Here is a 17511-nt window from a genome sequence, read left to right on the forward strand (position 1 = left end):
TGTAAGGAGAGAGGGGGAGATGAAGACAGATGTAAGGAGAAAGGGGGAGATGAAGACAGATGTAAGGAGAAAGGGGGAGATAAAGACATATGTAAGGAGAGAGGGGGAGATGAAGACAGATGTAAGGAGTGAGGGGGAGATGAAGACAGATGTAAGGAGAGAGGGGGAGATGAAGACAGGTGTAAGGAGAGAGGGGGAGATGAAGACAGATGTAAGGAGAAAGGGGGAGATGAAGACAGATGTAAGGAGAGAGGGGAGATGAAGACAGATGTAAGGAGAGAGGGGGAGATGAAGACAGATGTAAGGAGAAAGGGGGAGATGAAGACAGATGTAAGGAGAAAGGGGGAGATGAAGACAGATGTAAGGAGAAAGGGGGAGATAAAGACATATGTAAGGAGAGAGGGGGAGATGAAGACAGATGTAAGGAGTGAGGGGGAGATGAAGACAGATGTAAGGAGAGAGGGGGAGATGAAGACAGGTGTAAGGAGAGAGGGGGAGATGAAGACAGATGTAAGGAGAAAGGGGAGATGAAGACAGATGTAAGGAGAGAGGGGAGATGAAGACAGGTGTAAGGAGAGAGGGGGAAATGAAGACAGATGTAAGGAGAGAGGGGGAGATGAAGACAGATGTAAGGAGAAATGGGGAAGATGAAGACAGATGTAAGGAGAGAGGGGGAGATGAAGACAGATGTAGGGAGAGAGGGGGAGATTAAGACAGATGTAAAGAGAGAGGGGGAGATAAAGACAGATGTAAGGAGAGAGGGGGAGATAAAGACATATGTAAGGAGAGAGGGGGAGATAAAGACATATGTAGGGAGAGAGGGGGAGATGAAGACAGATGTAGGGAGAGAGGGGGAGATGAAGACAGATGTAAGGAGAGAGAGGGAGATCAAGACAGATGTAGGGAGAGAGGGGGAGATGAAGACAGATGTAAGGAGAGAAAGGGAGATGAAGACAGATGTAGGGAGAGAGGGGGAGATGAAGACATATGTAAGGAGAGAGTGGGAGATAAAGACATATGTAAGGAGAGAGGGGGGATGAAGACAGATGTAAGGAGAGAGGGGGAGATAAAGACATATGTAAGGAGAGAGGGGGAGATGAAGACAGATGTAGGGAGAAAGGGGGAGATGAAGACAGATGTAGGGAGAGAGGGGGAGATGAAGACAGATGTAAAGAGAGAGGGGGAGATAAAGACAGATGTAAGGAGAGAGGGGGAGATAAAGACATATGTAAGGAGAGAGGGGGAGATAAAGACATATGTAGGGAGAGAGGGGGAGATGAAGACAGATGTAAGGAGAGAGGGGGTGATGAAGACAGATGTAAGGAGAGAGGGGGAGATAAAGACAGATGTAGGGAGAGAGGGGGAGATAAAGACAGATGTAAGGAGAGAGGGGGAGATGAAGACAGATGTAAGGAGAGAGGGGGAGATGAAGACAGATGTAAGGAGGGAGGGGGAGATGAAGACAGGTGTAAGGAGAGAGGGGGAGATGAAGACAGATGTAAGGAGAGAGGGGGAGATGAAGACAGATGTAAGGAGAGAGGGGGAGATGAAGACAGGTGTAAGGAGAGAGGGGGAGATGAAGACAGATGTAAGGAGAGAGTGGGAGTTGAAGACATATGTAAGGAGAGAGGGGGAGACGAAGACAGATGTAGGACAGCAGTGCTTTTATTATAAAGGTACGCACCGGTACGGCGTACCGACACCTTTTTCAATGTGGGTAGATTTTTTCTATATTTTTTGGTATTTTACGATTATTTTAAATTTATTATTAGTTAAAAGTAGGCGATCCATCACTGAATACTTGCACCTAATCACTGAGTACAGGCACCTAATCACTGAGTACCGGCACCTAATCACTGAATACTGGCACCTAATCACTGAGTACAGGCACCTAATCACTGAGTACCGGCACCTAATCACTGAGTACTGGCACCTAATCACTGATTACCGGCACCTAATCACTGAGTACAGCCACCTAATCACTGAGTACCGGCACCTAATCACTGAATACTGGCACCTAATCACTGAATACTGGCACCTAATCACTGATTACCGGCACCTAATCACTGAGTACCGGCACCTAATCACTGAGTACTGGCACCTAATCACTGAGTACCGGCACCTAATCACTGAGTACCGGCACCTATTTCTTACAACAAAAAATTAAAAGCACTGGTAGGAGAGAATGGGTCAATAAGAAGACAATCCAATTAGAAAAATTCTTTTACAGAAAAAAATAACTTGTATTAGAGGAATTACACCATATTTACAACAATATATCTCCAATTTAGATTTTCGATCTTTAAAAAAATACATAACTAATTACCAATAATTGATTGATTACTTGATTATTTTAAAGTGATTCGTTTGTGATTTGGTTTGATACAATAAATAAATGTCAAAAGTCACATCTTGATTTGAGAAACACTTTAAGAAAGCACAATTAACTATGGGGACACATTTACACATTTAGCCATATATTTAATTACTAAAGTTTTTTTTTTGTTAGTATTAAAATTATTAAACGTTAAATAAAAATTGTAAGCTTTTTTTTTAATGAATCGTACTTTGCCACTGAATAATTGTGATAATTTTCCACATGATGTGAGAATGGGTGTGGGAGAAATAACATGTTCAACTTTTTTACCAGACAGAGTAAGTATATAATAAACAAAGCAAGACAAAGAATAAAATCAATGTCACGAATTAGGTACAGTGAAGTGCCATCCTTCTATGTGGTTCCAAAACAAGGAGATTCACACAATTATATATGAAAAGAAAATTCCAGAATTACTCCAACAGATACCAACGTCTGATAATCTTCTGTTCACTTGGGTGGAGAGAACTAAACAGAAAATCATAGCACAAGACGACCAAAAAAGCGAATATGGAGCTGCCTAGGAACAGCCCTGTGTATGTCGCAAACTGCTACTCTCGAGACGCATGCGGCTCTTCGACTCCTTGGCTGAGGCTCAACCTCGAGCTGGCACGCCATAGTATTTATTGCATTACCATGTTAGAGACAAGAAAATATTTGTGTAACACAAGCCTAGAGTAAAATAGGCACATTTTTAAAAAGGAACAATTGCTTCACATTTTGGAGGGCATCCACTTGACAAAGCTGATCAAGATGGGAAGTAACATGAACACAGAAGCTTTTATTTTTCTTATTGGTATTTCTGGTATGTCGCAAGGCAACCAGTTGCTTGGACTCCACGGGGACAGTGGAAATGTGCAGCAATCAACTGCTGAACTGAAATGACAAGGGAGCTAATAAAGAATGCTGATTAGAACCAAGGTTGAATTGTCTATTTGTTCCACTTTGCACCCTTGGAGGTCAACAGGATCAAGAAGATAATGAGGACTTGAGGGGCTATTCTAGAACAGACACTTCAAAGTATAATTAGTTAGGGTCAAATATAAAATTTTGCAGTGAACCACCCCCCCCCCCTTCCACATATTAAGGAAAAGCATGGACAGCCCAGAAGAAACATGGCGCAGAAATTTGGAATCGCATGCCAAGCAGATTGTCAAGACGAAATGACAGTAGGACAGACTCGTTCAGAGACTCGACCAGAATGGAGACGCCTGGAAAAAGTTGTTTTGTTACTAATTCCCCTAGACGAATTCCCCACACGCAGAGTCGATATATCAATATTGTAAAGTACATTTCTTACTAACGATTTTTGTAAAGAAAAGATATTTTAAAAACGATGAAAGCAAAACTTTTTTAAAAAATTGTTAATCACTACAATCAGCTGTTCGATAGTCGAATTCTTTATCGACATTCTTCTTCTACCTGACTGAATGCAGTAGTCTTTAAATTTAGCAGTGCGACAGTACATCTCCCAAATTCGATCTTCTCTAACATTGTCGTGGATACTGGATAAGTACATGAGGATTTGCTTGTCGGGACAATTGAAAGTCATCGTCCCGTCGTACTCATTGACCCATGGCGATTGCGCTAAACACCCCACGACTGCTGTCATGGCAATTAAGCCGATGAGATTTGAAGACATCTTCATGGCTTTTAGAAATAGCTTACGCAGGAAGCTAGTGATTGTGAATAAGAAAAATTAAAAAAAAAAAAAGATCATGTTTAGTAAGATAAAATATTACATTTTTTTTTTAATTGGTAAAGTAAATTTGGTTTTCTTTTAAAATACTGGAAGATGCTTTTTGGTTCCTTAACTATATTTTCCTCCTTCAGTCGTGGAACGACTATGGTTCATCCCGAACTTTTTTTAATGTGACCGTGTAGACTAATTTTGGAGAAACATTAATTCGTAGCTAAATAAGTCATCTAATATTTACACTGTGGAATTGATGCATGAAATTAGTTAATACAAAGTCTGTAGTCACCGTTCCTCACTGAACGTCATAACTCTGTTCTGAAAGAAAAACTTTTGTATGTCTCAGACTTAAATAGCCCAATTTCGGTAGTCAAAGAAAGTACGAAAATTAATTTTCTATATACAATTTATTAAGCTGCATACTGTTTCCCTATTACATACCTAGTATCGGAACATAGAAAAAACCCAGGTTCGTTTCTGTGTACTTAATTAAACGGATGAAATATGCAAGAAGGCCATTATATGGCAACAAAAAATGGATATAGATCTACTCTTGCGTAACACTTTTCGCTCACGCCTTTGAATTTGCATGTATATCTATATGTGTAAAATGCAATAGATCTTAATATTGTCTGTATGAAATGCGTTTATAATATTCTACATATTATACACGACATTTGAAGATTTTATTATTAAGTTGAGTAGATCTAAATTTCAGATCTATCTAAAGTTTATTAATACTAGATATATGCTTTTAAAGTTCTACATTAATTGTAAAATGTCCAGATCTAAATTCTATCTCTAGTAGTAGTAAGTACTTGAATATACGATTATATAACTAGATGTAGCCCATGAAATGTTTCCATAATAAGTGTCAAAGTGAGAGTGTGAAAAGTATTACATACACTAAATGTGTCTAAAACTTGATAATCATACGTTGTATGCAAGCAGAATCTCGTGTATTGGTTTCTATTGTGTATTTAACGTTTTGGTTTAGTGACGGTAAGGTCCGGCCTACTCTTTTACATTCATTTCTTAACAAGTAAATGAGATGGATTGAATCATGGTGTGCTTTCTCTAAATGTGTGCAAAAAACAAAAAAATAATAAAAAATCTAGGTATTGTGTTTTCCTATATAATATTTTATTCATTATTTCTTTTTCGAATAATGGTAAAAAAAAAAAAAAAGTACTTTCATATGAATTGACTTATGGAAATTGTGAAAAAAGTCTATTTCTGCGAGAAGTTATTTTAATGACAACATATTATACTCTCCCTTGGCTGCATTTTTAACCCACATTGTTTCAATCACAACCAGGTCGACCATAGGTTCTCATGTTCGATTTTTTCCACTTGGGGTCTACTGTGTGCCCCTATGTCTATGTCATCATTGACACGTCGTCTAACTGGTCATATCGAAACTTTGTAGTGACTATGTTAATTTTTGGCCATTAAGATTGCATAGATCTTACAGCGATGTTTAGTGACAAGTGGTCACCATATTTAATTCCATTTCGATGCTTGTTAAGTTTTCATTTTTTTTCGGTACTACTCTTTTGCTACCAATCAAGGAAATCTGTATTAAAAAGTCTTTTTTAAAAACATTATTTGGTAACAGTTATAAAAATAAAATAAAATTGGCAAAACCCAATAATATATGCACGACCACTACGACCACTACTTTTATTAAACAAGTATAGCCTAAGATAAATTTCTGAATCTGTGTATGATTATCATATGCTCACATGAAAAAGCAGCAGTAGAGACCACATTTTTTAAGGAGAGAAAATAAATGATTGAATCAAGCAAGGTAAGGGACTGTCTTGACCAGGGAACAAACCAATATACCACCAAGATTCCCAAGGATCCATGGTTCGTGTCTCTTTATAGCGCTTTAAGGGAAACTTCTTTTAGAACAAACCAATATACCACCAAGATTCCCAAGGATCCATGGTTCGTGTCTCTTTATAGCGCTTTAAGGGAAACTTCTTTTACACCCTCCTCTTTCAATATTACCAAAATAAAAGAACGCATTTGAAAAGAAACTTAGTGAGTTAAAAGTGCGCCCTTGGCAAGGCACTTTATTGGCTCACCATCCCCACCATTTTCCATGAACATCACATAGAAATATAGGCAGCGAGTGGCAGTTTGGCCAAGAAATATTATTGTTACTATAATTGTTATTATAATATTATTATTTTTAATTATTGGTAGTATTATGTCAAGTAAGACATTGAAATAAATAACAGCATTTTCACCTTAATCCACTTCAAGTGTGCGATGATATGATGTGCCTGTTTGTTTTTGTCTCTTCGCCTGTCTGTCTGGGTTAAATCTTGTACACGGAAATGTCTTCAGCTTTTTATTATCTAAAAGGTCGAAAAAAAAAGTTACAATTTTGCAAAATTTTCATTGGTTACAACAAATTAATCAATCCAATTAGTTCATTAATTAGTCATTATTAATTAATGATGTTTTATATGAAAACTATTTTTAGCTCGGAAAGTAAAGGACTTAGTAGAGAATTGCGTCATTAACTAATAATTATCTGATATAATGCAGACGTTACTTCAAAAAAGTCGTACGCGTCATGCATTCAGTCATGCATTCAGTCATGCATGTTAACCAATGAATTGAATTCTGCCAAGTCACTGGTTTTCCTGGCTAGCTCAGGCAACCCATAGCACTAGGGAAGAAGAAGTATTTGTACAAATTTGTCCTAGCATATGGGATGAGGAATGTGCCTTTATCTTTGTGTCTTTCTGAGTATTTTATTACATTTTGTTTTTGTATTTGAAGATTATGGTTCACTGTTTTATGTATAATTGCTACTTTACTTTTGAGTCTTCTGTCCTGAAGGTTTACTAAATTTACTGATTTTACTAAAGGTGTTACTCTAGTCAAATGTGAATATTCGTTTGTTATGAATCTCACTGCTCTATTTTCTGTCTGTTCCAGTTTCTTAATGTTTTCTTGAGTTGAGGGGTCCCAAACAGAGGATGCATATTCTATTATTGGCCTAACCAAGGTTAAATAACATCTTAGTTTTATGTTCTTATTTGATTTATAGAAATTTCTACCTAGCAATACATAACTGAAAAACAATTTTAAGTAATTAAAAGCTCAGTGACTCAACATTGACACCTTAAGGAGGAGGCTTAAGACCATGAATTACATTTAGAATATAGCAACTTAAAAAAAATGGCTTAGGAAAAGGCAGCACGAAAACCTTCTCCCTCACCCTCCCCCAAACTAGTCCACAAATATTATTAGAACATAACATACTTAGCATTCTATACTCATGAAAGTTGCTCTAAAGAAAACAATTAGCAAATTATGTAAAATACTTTTTTTAAAAAAAGCTTATATAAGGGAAAATAAAGCACAATAACTGCAAGATTTAGCTCCCTTTATCTATACAGAACATAATTAACTTATTACCACTAAGTAATCAAATAGTACATTAATTATCTAAAGAGTTCGATGCCGTGTATAAAACGATGACCATTTACCAAACCCCTTTGTCCGAATGTCCTTATGCATGTAAATCATCATCCAGCACATCCAGACCTAGCTCATTCTGAAACATATCTTAACAATAATTAGTTCACAAGGATGAATATAAACAATGAATACTTATAATAATATAATGCTGCCAAACAATACAACTACATCGGCGACATGTTCGCCCCCACACGCGTCTATTTTATCTAAAGGTAAGTATTCTTGTGTTAATAATAATAATAATTATAATTTTAATAATATATATAAAAATGTAGGCTTAAAACACTATAAGAACACATTGATTTATAGTTTGTTGTTCTTTTGTTATGTGAAAACAAAATCTAAAAACCTGCCTCATTACAGTGGTTACCAAACAGCTGACCTACATACATGGGTGGGCCTTTGGAGGGTCCGCATCTGAGTTTGTGTGAAACATAAACTCTATTTGTAATTTTGTTTCCTTGTTTCAGAAAAGTATTAAAATGTATGATGAGATATCATGTATTAGACTAGTGGTGACTAAGCTATCGGCCTACTGGGTATTTTTTTTAGATATTGAAAGGGAAGAATGGTTGCATTGAGTTCCACTTGTATGTCGGCTCGAGTGATCAAATTGTATCTAGTGATGTGGATTTTGATTTAATGACACGTTTCATTAACTGTAGTTTGATTGATTTGTTGATTAGAGGCACATCGGCACAATTTAGGCCATGTCGTGCCTGCAGTCCCTTAAGGACTACTCTCTCTCTAAACAACAAGGGCCAGATTCTATACAGTAATATAATTAAAATTAAGGTCTATTCACAGTTAAAATAGTGAAGGTAGTAAAAATTTAAATATTTGTTAAAAATCTAATGTAAATAGTGCATGTTCACAAATTCAGAAATCAGATCTTCGTAGATAGCCCCACTTCCCGAATAAAGCCCAGTACCTTCTCAGGGTCGACATTATTAAATAGTGTTTTTAGATTAGTGGCTCTAAAATGTTTCGCCCTGACATCCTGGTATCTGGGGCAATCAACGAGGATATGTTCCACGGTGAGGCGAGAGTCACAGTACTCGCAAAGTGGGGGCTCCTCTCTCTTCAGTCATTAACTGTATTGCAAGTCCAGTTGTTTTTTTTTGGTCATGTAAATCTTTATTTATCCCACAACCAAGCTCGAAACACGTTGAAATTTTGCTCAATTTTCTATTTTACCTGACAATGCAAGGATCAATAAAAAACAAAAAAAATTAATAAAATATTGGTAATTAATTAATTTGTCTGATGTCGAGCAAGGGATACAAATTGTACTTTACTTATAAAGTGCTAGAAGTTGAATTAGCCCCCTTTAGGCTTTGTAGGTTGCTGCTTAAAGTTTCAAGTTAACAATAGATAACTATAAAAAAAATCTTCTCTGGCTATTGTGTTAGCTTGACGTGGCTTGAACCCACAAGGTCGAATTCAGGTCTTTCACTTTTTGGTTTTGTTTAATATAAGTGCATTTAAAAAGTGATCACGGCAACATTTACGCAGATACCCCACTTCTCTATCTCTATCTTTTCTATACAATTGCGTAATACACACAGGCTATCACGTGACAGTTTTGTTTCTAGTTGTTTTATCAATATTATCATGTGGCTAAATGTTGTTTTTTTTACTATTGGTGAATGAGGTCCCATTACGCCTCTCATCCAAGCTAATAGAAACAATTACTCTTAATATAAGCGTTTTTTTAAAGTTTTTTTTTTTGGTTATCTTTGATGTTTCTGTCACGATACTGTTAAATTAAAGCTTAATTTCAGGTTAAAACAGCTGTGTGACGTCCTTAAATAATTCTTCACCATGTTACTTCTAAAACTACATTGATATAGCTAATTCTACCTTATATTACACCTGTCCCTTGACTGGGACTGTTGGCTCGAAAGAGATAAACTACTGCGAAAATTTGCTTAATCCAATATATATTTGGTTGAATGACAGCTTGACATAAAAAAGTTCCCTTATCAGACCTTGTGGGCAGATGATATAAAAGGTCATCTGTTTCTGCTGGCCCTCGGTTAACGAGGGTGTCATGTGGCAAGCACAACGACCAACCGCCTTTACTTTTCTCCAACTAATGTCAGGTACCCATTAGAGCTGGGTAGACTCAGAGGCGCCCAAAAATCCCAGTCTTCAACGGATTCGAACCCGTGACCTCTTTCGGAAGCCAAGCGCTTTACCGCTCAGTCACTGTGCCTCTATTTACTGACACGCTTCATCAAATACATTGCAAGTCAAGATTTTTTTTAAAAAAGTTTTTTTGTCCTTTTTTCGAAATCCTTTTAATCTTGGGAAGTATACTTATATATTTAATTATCCCAAAACCTAGTTATTGTAAGTATGATACACAATAACGTAATATTATTAGTAAAAAAGTAAGTAAAGTTCCCCTTTCAGACCTTGTGGTCTATAGGGCAGATGATGTAAAGGTCATCTGTTTCTGTGGCCAACGGTTAACGAGGGTATCATGTTGTCAGCACAACGACCAACCGCCTTTACTTTTCCTCAACCTATGTCAGGTACCCATTAGAGCTGGGTGGACTCAGAAACGCCCATGTATCCCGAAATTAAAATCCCAGTCTTTACCAGGATTCGAGCCAGGGACCCCCGGTTCGGAAGCCAAGCTCTTTACCGCTCAGCCACCGCGCCTCCAGTATTATTAGTATTGTAGTAGAATTAACTCTTTTTGTCTACCTGAGTGCAGGTGTCTTGTAATCCTAATGTAATGTCCCTTCGTTGTGTTCAAGCCGCATCTTCCAGCCAGTCAGGCGTATTTTTTTTTTTTCAATCATTTTAAATCTTTGACAGTGAAACAAAACAGAAACAGGCTGTTAATGAATTCATGCGTAATAAAACTCACGGTCTTCGTCGCTGACGTAACAACGCTAATAACAATGTTCAAATGTTCTCTTCTCTTGTCTAGTCTATTTTCTTGTCTAGTCTATTTTCTTGTCTAGTCTATTTTCTTGTCTAGACTCTTTTTTTTTTTTGTCAACTCTGCTTTGGTTTCTTTCTTGCTTTTGAGTGTGTGTGTGTGTATAAATTAAAATATGTACGAATCGTGAGCGTAGCCAGGATTTGTTTCGGGCGGGGGGGATTCATATGTGAAGACAGTTTTTTATTATTTTTTTTTTATATCGGCGCCTCTAATGCGCCTCTAAGCTTTAATGCGTACCTGAGTTTAATTAAGAAAAACGAATGTATTTGGTGATTGTGCTAGCTGAATGTCACTAATAATTCTTGTTTAGTAAGGAAGATGACTATTTAGCATATTTTTTATATATACCATCTACATTTACAAAAATGTGTTTTTCTTTTTTTTTTAAAAGTAAAATCTATTTAGTATGCATGCAAGGGTAATATTATTTAAAACAACAAAGAATGAAAAGCATCTTATATTGTACTTAAATCAATTGACTATACCTTTACAAGTATCAGTTCATTTAATAAATATGAATATTAACAATGTAATAATGATATCATAAGAAGTAAAATCTCCGTATCCTTGTGGTATTAAGTCGCTAGTATAACTAATAATACAACAGTATCGGGAACACTTTCGTCACGAGCACGTCTTTTCTCTTGTTTTAGTATCGACAAAGATAGTGTTGCATTTGTTGATAGTTTGTAGTACAGTGTTGCATTTGTTGATAGTTTGTAGTACAGTGTTGCATTTGTTGATAGTTTGTAGTACAGTGTTGCATTTGTTGATAGTTTGTAGTACAGTGTTGCATTTGTTGATAGTTTGTAGTACAGTGTTGCATTTGTTGATAGTTTGTAGTACAGTGTTGTAGTTGTTGATAGTCTGTAGTTCATAGTTTCTGATATTTGTGTGAAGGTAACAGTGATAGCTTTTTAAAGAAATTAAAAAAAAAAAAGGAAAGCTGCAATGACTTTAATTCGAACACACTCAAGCCTCACGAAACTCAGTGCACTACCCACTGAGCCAACGAAAGGCTTGTGAACTTTATATCTATCTATTGTTAAGTTTTGAAACGTTTAAGCTACGACCTTATTCTCTTCACCAAGTATACAGGGGACTTATTTAACATATACCGACACTTCTGTCAAGTACCAGTTCTTTTCCTTGTTCGATATCAAACTAAATAATTAATTACAAATTATTTATTAACTTTTTGGTTACTATTTTAAATATTGATTTTATGTGTTGTTAGATCATTCAATATGTTGTGTTTTTTTTTTCGTTTTGAGGGTGTCTGTATTTCTCAGCCTGAAAAAAAAAAAGACAAACCGGCAATTGAAGTGGAATTGCGTCATCATATTTAGAGTTTCTACCTGAGCATTATAAATGCCAATACATGTTAAACATTTTTTTTCATAATTGCAGTCTTTACTTAATTGCTATTGAAAATACAAATCAGTTCTTACCTTGAACAATATTTCATCAACATTGTCTCTCTCCATTAATAATTGACTTCTTTTATTTCGCCTTTTTATTTCTTTCCATATATTAATTAATCATTCTAAATATCAGTTTATATATAAATAAACAATATATATGTCTTGTCATTTCGTACTTTACACGATGTAGCTGAAACTTAACATTATGGTCTCGTACTCTCATTGTGCAAAAGTAGGCAGTGTCTAATATTAAGTCTGATTGTCCCGGATTTACCGATTTCCACCTTGGCATGCTTTGAATTGGAATCAACAGAAGCTGAACATTAAAATCCACGAAAGCTAAATATTAAAATCCACGAAAGCTAAATATTAAAATCCACGGAAGCTAAATATTAAAATCCACGAAAGCTAAATATAAAAATCCACGAAAGCTAAATATTAAAATCCACGGAAGCTAAATATTAAAATCCACGAAAGCTAAATATAAAAATCCACGAAAGCTAAATATTAAAATCCACAAAAGCTAAAAATTAAAATCCACAAAAGCTAAATATTAAAATCCACAAAAGCTAAATATTAAAATCCACGAAAGCTAAATATTAAAATCCACGGAAGCTAAATATTAAAATCCACGGAAGCTAAATATTAAAATCCACGAAAGCTAAATATTAAAATCCACGGAAGCTAAATATTAAAATCCACGGATGCTAAATATTAAAATCCACCTAAGCTGAACAGAAAAATCCACTGAAGCTAAATATTAAAATCTACGAAAGCTAAATATTAAAATCCACGAAAGCTAAATATTAAAATCCACGGAAGCTAAATATTAAAATCCACGGAAGCTAAATATTAAAATCCACGAAAGCTAAATATTAAAATCCACGGAAGCTAAATATTAAAATCCACGGAAGCTGCATATTAAAATCCACCTAAGCTGAACAGAAAAATCCACTGAAGGCTGACCGAAGCTAAATATTAAAATCCATGGATGCTGAATATTAAAATCCACGGAAGCTTAATATTAAAATCCATGGATGCTGAATATTAAAATCCACGGAAGCTGAATATTAAAATCCACGGAAGCTAAATATTAAAATCCACGAAAGCTGAATATTAAAATCCACGGAAGCTAAATATTAAAATCCATGGAAGCTGAATATTAAAATCCATGAAAGCTAAATGTTAAAATCCACGAAAGCTGAATATTAAAATCCATGGAAGCTGAATATTAAATTCCATGGAAGCTGAATATTAAAATCCATGGAAGCTGAATATTGAAATCCATGGAAGCTAAATATTAAAATCCATGGAAGTTGAATATTAAAATCCATGGAAGCTGAATATTGAAATCCATGGAAGCTAAATATTAAAATCCATGGAAGCTGAATATTAAATTCCATGGAAGCTGAATATTAAAATCCATGGAAGCTGAATATTAAAATCCATGGAAGCTGAATATTGAAATCCATGGAAGCTAAATATTAAAATCCATGGAAGCTGAATATTAAAATCCATGGAAGCTGAATATTGAAATCCATGGAAGCTGAATATTGAAATCCATGGAAGCTAAATATTAAAATCCATGGAAGCTGAATATTAAAATCCATGGAAGCTGAATATTAAAATCCATGGAAGCTGAATATTAAAATCCATGGAAGCTAAATATTAAAATCCATGGAAGCTGAATATTAAAATCCATGGAAGCTGAATATTGAAATCCACGGAAGCTAAATATTAAAAACCACTCAAGTGGAATATTAAAATCCATGGAAGCTGAATATTGAAACCAACAAATCTTTTAATTTTTTAGCGTCAAAAGAACCGGCCTAAAGTGTATGCAAACTTTATGGCCGCCTAGGGCATTGGGTTGGTGGGGAATTTTACATGGGACAATTATTTTAAAGAAGAAATAAAGAGACTTGTGTTATTGTTGGAGTCACTATCGTGACTAAGTTTTAAATAAAATGCTTCCTTTTTTTAGTTGTATGCTTTTAAATTTTCTATTCAAGAGATTAGAGACAGGGTTACTGCAGCGATCGAACCCCATGATGACCTGCTAACTATTGTAAAGAAACGCAAGCTTAAAATATATGGTCATATTTCAAGATCCACGGGGCTCGCTAAAATATTCCTTCAGGGAACAGTACCAGGAAAAAGTAGAAGAGGCAGACAGAGAAAGCGATGGGAGGACAAAATAAAAGAATGGACGGGCCTACCATTGATAGAAGTTTTAAACAAGGCAAAATACAGGAAGGAATGGAGAGAGACGGTCGACAAATCTTACTTGGTGCCCCAACGTTCCAAGGGCTAGGTAAAGGTAAAATTGTATTTTGGGCCACCTACTTCCCTTCACCTAGACCTCTAACTATATAAGGCCGACCCTGATGTCAGCAGAGATGTCAGACCGTGTCCTTCAAAGTTGCTTACTTTATTGGCTAGTCTAGATCAAGATATTGCCCTGTTTCCTGGTCTCTAAAGCACTGCGCAGTTTATCTCACATAAGAAACTAGGACCTAGCTCTCCATCGTGATATTAGAGCAAAAAAAGAAGAAATCCACATGATATCTGTCAGGATGGTTTTGTCTCGAGCTCATCTAGGGTATGATGCACCTGCCCGGGCTTCCTCCTGAACAGTGTAAACCAAAACAAAATAACTAGCATTTGAGACCACAAACTCAATTGAACAATGGATAAACGTTTTCCAACGGAACTGTTACTGATTAAATAACAAATTGTCAACGTGAACTATATTCAATAATACTTAATTGTAAATTAATAAATTATTTACATGTATATCAATATCATTGCGGTTAGCATTCCATTAATAATTATTCAAAATAACATAGCACATATTTCACAATCGATCGGGGCCCACGAAGCCCACAATCTAAAGCCATGGAGGCAAGAACAAAACCATACAATCTGGCTTGACTCCAACTTGAGTCCCAAGTCTGCGTCCCTAAACAAGAAAAATACGCATTCCTTGAGATCCCTGGTTCACAAGATCATAGGACCAACGACTTTAGAGCTACACCACGAAGAATCAAGTAAAATAAACTAACTTACCCAATACTGGGGAAGAAAACACCAAAGAAAACAACTCCAACAAAAGATCTACCATCGCCACAACCACAACAAAGGCAAAGAAGCAATGACATCAACAAAGCGCGTCCTTAAGAACTTAGAGGGAACAAACCATTATAGTGCATAAAAGAAAACACCCAGAAAGAACTAACTGTAGATGCGCACGACAATATTGACCCAAATGACCACAACTACAGGATTATGTCCATGTCTTTTGAAAAACAGTGACTGATAGGCTAAGTACGCTTGGGCTTGGTTTGGCTATCTATCAAAGGAACTATAGATACGACGCCCGTCTTGAGGACCATAAACATAAAAAAAACCCCACTTTTAATCGCATACACAAATCTGTTTGTCTAGATGTGTGAACAATAGTTTCGTTTAAATTCTTGATACACATTTTCACTCAATATATGATTTTTTAAACGTTTTTCTTTTTTTTCTTTACTTTTTCCATTTTTTTTTTTTAGACTGTTTGCATTTCTCACAAAGAGACGTCGACTGTAGTAAAATTAGAAGATGTTTAGACGAACTTGAGATCTTTGAGACGGATGACTTTAGAAGACTGTGGAAATTTGCTGACGGAAAATATTATGATAAATACTGTGGGTAAGTATTCTATGTTAATGCATCTCATTGTAAAGCCATTAATTAAGAACTAGTCATGCCACAATATATCGCTGGTAAATGTGTAATACACAGCTACAAATCCAGCAGACATGCCGAATCAGAGGCGTAGCTAGAAATGTGCGGTTGGTTCCGTAAGGGGAATAAACTGTTAGCGATATCAAAATTTCCACATTTTAAGTTCCTTTGCGCCTTTACCCCATTTTGCATTGTTCATACATCAACAAACACCAAATACTTTTTGAAATGTAAACTAACTCGTTATTCATTTCACTTCTATGATCATGTCTGTTTTCTTTCTTGAGTTTCTATGTACCGTAAGCTGAAGACCAACGTGAATCAAATTTACTAGATTCTGATGCTTCCATTTTAATGAGCGCACTCAACTGGTCGATAAGATGATATTGTATTGAGAAAGTTTAAAGTGTTAAATTGCTTTAAACATGTTAGTCTAGATCTATTGCAAATTTTATCACATGCCTGATCCAAACTAATGTATGCTATTTAATTCAATATTAACTTTTGTTAAAGTTGTGCTACTAAGTAGAGTATGTTTATATTGTTTCATTATTTGTTGTGCATGTTTTTGTGAATGTAATAGTAGAAGTAGCTAGAGTATGAAGTGCTGGTGTCAGACGTTGTAGACCTAGATCTGATATGCCAACGATGAAGGCTATGTGGGACACTTGACACTTTTTTTTTTAAATTTATTGATCAAATTACTCTAAACTTTATATGTATAATCCCTATGAATAACCATTAAAAAAATGTGATTAAAATTGTTTTCTTATAATGGTTGTCATGGCAACGGCCGCCATATTGGATTTTTGTTTATCGTTTTTAAATCGCTAAGGCTCTAAAACTATTTAAGCTATTGCCAACCAAAAATATACAATGTGTAGAACAATAATTCCAGAACATTTTCTAGCATTTAGTTTCTAAATATAGTAAAACCTTTTTTTTTTTATAATTTTTTGTTTTAACCTAGCTATAGAAAAACTTTTTTTTTTTTCATTTTTCAAGTATTTTATAGCAATTAAGACAAAATATTAATTCAGACTTAGAAAATGTAAGCTAGAATTTGTTGTACGTGGTGTAAGTAATAAGCAGGACAAGTTGGATTGAATTCTATGCAGAAGTAGTGAAGGAGAAGTAAAAAATATGAATACAAATAGTATTTTGAGAAAAAAAAAACGAAACAAAATTGGAAAAGAGACAGCTGTAGATACCTTACAAAAAAAAAAAGATAAAAAAATAAGTAATTTTTTGCCAATCATGAAAATGATATTTTTATGTCCAGAATTAGTAGGGCTATTAAAATTAGGTTAAAGCTGAAAATCGAAATTTGTTACCTTTTTACCTAAATTTAGTGTCCCACATAGCATTAAAGCGCTTGTATCATACGATGAAAATCTAGAACTGATATGCTAGTGATTAAAGCGCTTGTATCATACGATGAAAATCTAGAACTGATATGCTAGTGATTAAAGCGAAGATGTCAGACGTTGAAAATCTAGAACTGATATGCTAGTGATTAAAGCGAAGATGTCAGACGTTGAAAATCTAGAACTGATATGCTAGTGATTAAAGCGAAGATGTCAGACGTTGAAACTCTAGATCTGATATGCTAGTGATTAAATTGCTGGTGTCAGAAGTGATTTCTTAATTGCTGAAAGTGAATTTAGAGATCGATAATTATTTTGTATCAAGTGATCTCATTTATTCAGTGTCGTTTTTGTTTTAGAATTAGACATAGATAAATAATCTATACCGATATTGGAATTATTCGATAACCCTTAACCATTATCTATAGACGTTTATCTGTCAGGGAGATGGA

The 17511-nt window shown here is 35.3% G+C and overlaps 1 protein-coding gene across 2 annotated transcripts in view; it reads left to right on the forward strand.

The window, feature by feature from the left end:
• LOC106075000 (uncharacterized) overlaps window positions 1-17511 on the forward strand; it is a 33976-nt gene that overhangs the window by 2774 nt on the left and 13691 nt on the right. For both annotated transcript variants that reach the window (XM_056042233.1, XM_056042231.1), the window contains exon 2: window positions 15518-15656. In XM_056042233.1, the coding sequence (XP_055898208.1) occupies window positions 15518-15656 (139 nt within the window). The remainder of the gene's footprint in view (window positions 1-15517; window positions 15657-17511) is intronic.

The sequence above is a fragment of the Biomphalaria glabrata genome, chromosome 9 (genome assembly GCF_947242115.1).
Source record: "Biomphalaria glabrata chromosome 9, xgBioGlab47.1, whole genome shotgun sequence".
NCBI classification, from domain to species: domain Eukaryota; kingdom Metazoa; phylum Mollusca; class Gastropoda; family Planorbidae; genus Biomphalaria; species Biomphalaria glabrata.